This window comes from Myotis brandtii, unplaced genomic scaffold (genome assembly GCF_000412655.1).
Source record: "Myotis brandtii unplaced genomic scaffold, ASM41265v1 scaffold179, whole genome shotgun sequence".
In the NCBI taxonomy this organism is placed as follows: domain Eukaryota; kingdom Metazoa; phylum Chordata; class Mammalia; order Chiroptera; family Vespertilionidae; genus Myotis; species Myotis brandtii.
The window spans coordinates 1125552-1131030 of record NW_005356635.1 but is presented as its reverse complement, the minus strand read 5'-3'; the positions used below and the strand labels follow the sequence as shown (position 1 = coordinate 1131030).

The 5479-nt window shown below is 32.4% G+C and overlaps 1 protein-coding gene across 1 annotated transcript in view; it reads left to right on the top strand.

Moving 5' to 3' along the window:
- The first annotated feature begins 2368 nt into the window (after positions 1–2368).
- The window catches only part of LIPI (lipase, member I), a 98839-nt gene continuing 95728 nt past the window's right edge, over positions 2369–5479 (top strand). Inside the window, exon 1 of the mRNA XM_005863490.1 lies at positions 2369–2460. Within this exon, the coding sequence (XP_005863552.1) occupies positions 2369–2460 (92 nt within the window). The remainder of the gene's footprint in view (positions 2461–5479) is intronic.

Genomic DNA, 5479 nt, shown 5'->3' with positions numbered 1-5479 from the left:
ACTCGTCTACACTTCCAAAATTCAAATACAGGACTTAAATGGTACTAATATAGAGTTTATCATCAAATTGGAAGTTTCTTGATAGTATTTTATGTTTCTGTAATATATAATAGTAGCACCTTTACTTGAAAGTTAGAGAAATATGAAGTCTTAGGCTCCTAAGCTTGTATCATATCAAGATTTATACCATTTTAATATCACAGTTTTTACACCAAATTTATATGGTTGACTTTCTGAGATTATTATTATTTTTGTTACTCGCTAAGCAGTTGCCTATATTTTCAATTGGAAAAACTCAGATATAATTACTAAGCGTGTTTCTGACTATTGACTAAAATAGAATAGTAGACCTTTTAGTTATTAGTAGGAAATAGGAAATAAGGAAATTAAAGATTTCAGTGATTCCCAAAATCACTCTTAACCTATGCAAACTCTTATGCTTCCTCGCATTTTCTTTTTCTTGTTATTGTTGACATTATTACAGATGTCCCCCATTTTCCCCCCTTCACCCTGCCTTCACCACACTGTTGTCTGTGTGTTGGGCATTGCACTACACATATATGTTCTTTGGCAAATCCCTTCACCTTCTTTTATCCAGTCTGCCTTTAAAAAAGGAAAAATATTTTAAAAAACAGATTAGTCAAATGTGTTTTTTTTTAAATTTCATTTATTTAATAGAATAAAAGGGGAGTGAAGTGGTAACTAAACAAACTGTATATAAATATGTATGAATATACATCAAAATTGTATGCATATGTATATATATTCTTAGTATAGTTTCTGATTTATACATATTTTAGGCCTTGAGGGCCAGTCTCTTGCATCTATTCAACTCTGCCATCGTAGTATGAAAACAGTCATAGACAATTTGTAAAGAAATGAGTGTGGCTGGGATCTGAAAAATTTGTATAGATGCTGAAATTTGAATTTATTATAATTTTACTTGCTATAAAATATTATTTTAATTACCTGAAAATGTAAACACCATTCTTAGCTTGCCAGCCAAATTTGGCCCACAGGCCTACTTAGCCAACTCTTGTGTTTCAGTAAGTTGGAAGAGATGTTAAAAATAGATTAATTCATTCTCATTTCACTGTTGAAGAAAGTGAAATTCAGAAAAATAGAGTCATTTTTCTAAGCTGGTAGAACTTACAATATGTGATATTGGACATCTAGAATCATATTTAAAATACAAACTCTCATCTATTGGTGGGAGGTGCAACCCAAGATTTTGGAATTCTAATACAAGGTATGGAAACCACACTTTTAGTAGTGGTAAGAGTTTAGAAATTTGTAGAACCTTATTTCCTAGGCTGTTTGTAGAGCAATGATCTTTTAAAAACTTGTGGAATTCTGAGCCCATTGTCTCAACAAATTCTTCATTGTTTTTCTCTAAAATGCATAAAAATATTTTTGATATGACTAGTAATTTATTTCAGTTGATTTACTTGAATCAGATGCCACAAATAACATTAATTTATTAATTTTTAAAATTCATTAATTTACTCTACCAAATTTCTGGAAAACTTGGAAAATGTGAAAGAACATGGGATTGAAGTAGTGGTGGCTTGTTATCCCAGGCCAAATCATTTAACCTCCCTGAACCTCAGTTTTCTTACTTGTAAATGGCAGTAAAATTATAGTACTCTTTTTTCTGTCCTGTGAAGCTCCAAGGAGATAACATAAATATGTGATTTGGTCAATTATAAAGCAGTATAAATTAGGTTAGAATAACCCACTATGTTTTCTTCCATGTCCACGTTCTCTGTTATTTTCTCAATATTCAGGTGTAAGGCGTTGCCATTGTGGCCTGTGGACCACCTGTATCAGGATCTCCTGGATTATGCATTTAAAAATGCAGATGTAGCTTTTAATCTAGAAACTCTGGGGATGGCCCCAGGAAGCTACATTTTCAATGACTTTCCCAGTCACTTTACACTCATTTTTAAACCCATATTTAGGAATTCCTGCTCTAAAGACTTACTTTAATTTGCTTGCATAGTCAGCTTCATTTTCAACAGCTTTCCAAACATGTTGCCCAGCTGAATTAGTTACTGATTGAATATCTCGATTTCTTAGGACATGTTAAATAATTATATATATTCTAAATGCACTTTGATTGCTTCAGAACTAGAAAAGTATATTTTTACATCATCTGATTTTGTGTTCTGCCACTAGCTTTCCGAGATTTTAAAGTTCTACCTACAGTTTTGCACCTTAACAGGCTTTATGGCCATACAAACATCTGCCTTTGTAGCATCAAGTCAGTCAATTGCTTGTACCTGGAATTCTGCTGGCCCCAAAAGATTTTCATTTTTACTACACATGAATAAACAGCTAAACTAGTGGACTTCTGATAGTCTCATTTATGTTGTTCAACTGTTTACATAATGACATGTGCCATAAATATGTCCATGCTTTTCAGATCTCACCCAGAGATGTCCTCTTGCTTTTAATTATGTGACCTTGGACAGGTTGTTTAAGCTCATAAAACCTCACTTGCTTTATATATAAAATGAGGGAAAGGATAGCAAACAAAAAGCAATGCAGTGCCTAACATGGAATGATTGCTAATGATTATATACCATTATTATTGTTGATTGATTGGTACAGCTGTTAGCAAATACATTTTGTTTTCAGAAATGAGGAAAGAGAAGGAAGGAGGTTTTCATGTGGCTTTTGAGAAGAGTGTGGGGTTTGAGAAGATTAACAGAGGAAGAAGGGTTAAATCTTTCCAGAATGTGTTAAGATTGGTAGCTTTTTAAAAATTTATTAATTTATTTTTTAAATTTTATTTTCTTGTTTAAAGTATTACAAATAGTAGCACATTGTCTCTTTTTTTCCCCATTGACCTTCCCCTGGCCTCCCCAGTGTCTTGTGCCCATTGGTTATGCTTATATGCATGCATACCAGTCCTTTGGCTGATCTCTTACCCCACCCCACCAACACTCCCCAGCCTTCCCGCTGTAATTTGACAGTCTGTTCGATGCTGCTCTGCCTCTGTATCTATCTTTTTGTTCATTAGGTTATAATGTTCTTTATTATCCATAAATGAGTGAGATCATGTGGTATTTTTCTTTCATTGACTGGCTTATTTCACTTAGCATAATGCTCTTTCAGATTCAACTTTCACAAATTCAATATAGTCACATTTTCAATGTATAAGAATGGCTACTGAATCCTGGAAATAATTTGTTGCTGCCATATAATTTTGTGTTGTAGTCTTTTATTACAATGACTGAATCAGAGATTTGGACAAAGTCAAACTGTTGTTTATTTCATTACACATAAAATATATACTTCATATTTTCAGTGATTTTTCTATATATTAATGATAATGCATTTACTATAGCCTGCAATTATTTTGGTTACTTATTTAAATACAAAACTTATAGGAAAAATTATACTCTTCCAAGATATCTTTCCCTTTATCCTCAAACACTAAAAGAATGGTGTTTTGAAGATATGGCTAAATATATATATTTCTATTTTCTGTCTTCTTTGGGAAGAAAGCAAATTTCAAAATAAGTAAAAACTTGAGTGAGGGCACTGAGGTTGCAAATTCTCTACATGGAGAATTCTTTTCAGCTCAGGTATTTCAGGGGGGAAAATGCTTGAGAAAAATCTTTCTATCTTTACCCCAAGGTAGTAAAGTTAACAACCACAGTCATCTAATCTAATAGCTTCTCTTATTCCTTTCATAGGTTCATCTCACAGGTGGATTGGTTTTCCTCATTTTCATTCTTTTTAGTTTCTTTCTTAGCCTTTGATTCCCTATTGATATCTTTTGAAAAGTGCACAATTGCAATTTTAGCATTAAATTTCTCTATAATACTGCTTGTCTCTTTTCCTCTTATTGATTCAAAGCTACATACCAAGTCAAAGGAGCAAAGTTAGTTTAATTCTTTCCTTGGCTACTTTCCTTATTCATCAAGCAGCAGGAATTAAAAAAAATACAACACTTCAATCCTTTTTGATATAATTAGATGAGCAGTTCTTAAGAAGACCTGCTTATTATTGATTCCTTTCAACTTTTCATCCTTTTCTCCTTCTTAATGCATCCCCCCAAGTTAGCCACAGCAGAAGTGGGACATCTGCTCAGAAAAACATTTAGATTACTAATGATTCTTTTTAACATCTGTTACATTGCTACTGAACAGTTGTTGTTTCTTTAAGGAGGCTCAAGGGACAAGACCTATGTCACATTAATAGTGGGTACTTTTTGGAAGTAGTAAGTCTTATGCCTTTGGGAGCTATCTAAAAGTGCTATTGTGTACATACATAACTGAACATGTCCGGTCTTACATTTCTTCTTTTTCCAGTGCAGTATTTCTGATTAGAGTAATTTGAGTCTGGTTGTTGCAATACTTAATAGGTTTTTTGTTGTGTGTGTGTTTTTATTTCACTGCTCATTACAGTTGCACTTTTAAAGAGAAACTGTATTAAGCACAAAATGTATCTCATATCTACTATTGAATTGGATGTGAGCTTTTTATCAAAAAAACATTCAAATGGGCTTTGATCCCAGCAACTCAATCTGTATGATAATTCACAACAAGGAAATGACTTGAGAATATGAGCTGGGACCAGATTTTTTACTTTGTTTTCAGCAAATGCATGTGTATTTATTCACAAATACTTTGCATAAGAATAAATAAAAAAATAATTGCTTTTAAATGTTTCTTCTCAGGGTATCCTGGAAATATTCTCTTGTCCTCATGCTACAAAATAATAAACTAATAATAATAATGATAATAATAATAAATCTTTCTCACAAATTCAGACCACAGAGGCCAGAAATTACTGGTGTGGCAAGATGAAAAAAATGGTGAAAAATCTAAAAGAAATTTTCAGAAGTCAGGCTCTGGCATACAAATATCCAATATCTGAAACAGAACTTAAAATAAGTATAAGATAATTGTGTATTGCTAATTTATTTTCCATTCAATTTGAGATTAAGCCAAGTCTAGTATCTAAGAAAATTAGTTGTCATTTGATTTTCATTTATTAGTTGATCTATTTTATTTTTTCAATGTCCTGTAGTTTTCCAAGTACAGGTCTTTTACATCCTTGGTTAAGTTTATTCCTAAGTATCTTAATTTTTTTAGTGCATTGGTAAATGGGATTTTTTTTTCATTTCTCTCTCTGTGCGTTCATTATTGGTGTATAAAAAGGCCATAGATTTCTGGGCATTAATTTTGTATCCTGGTACACTGCCAAATTCATTTATTAGGTCTAGTAGTTTTTTGATGGAGTCTTTGGGGTTTTCTATGTATAGTATCATGTCACCTGCAAATAAAGATAGTTTTACTTCTTTTCCAATTTGAATATATTTTATTCATTCTTCTTGTCAAATCACTATGGCTAGTACTAGAAGTACTATGTTGAACAGGAGTGGTGAAAGTGGGCATCCATGTCTTGTTCCTGTTCTTAGGGAAAATGGTTTTAGTTTTTGCCCATTGAGTATGATGTTGGCTGT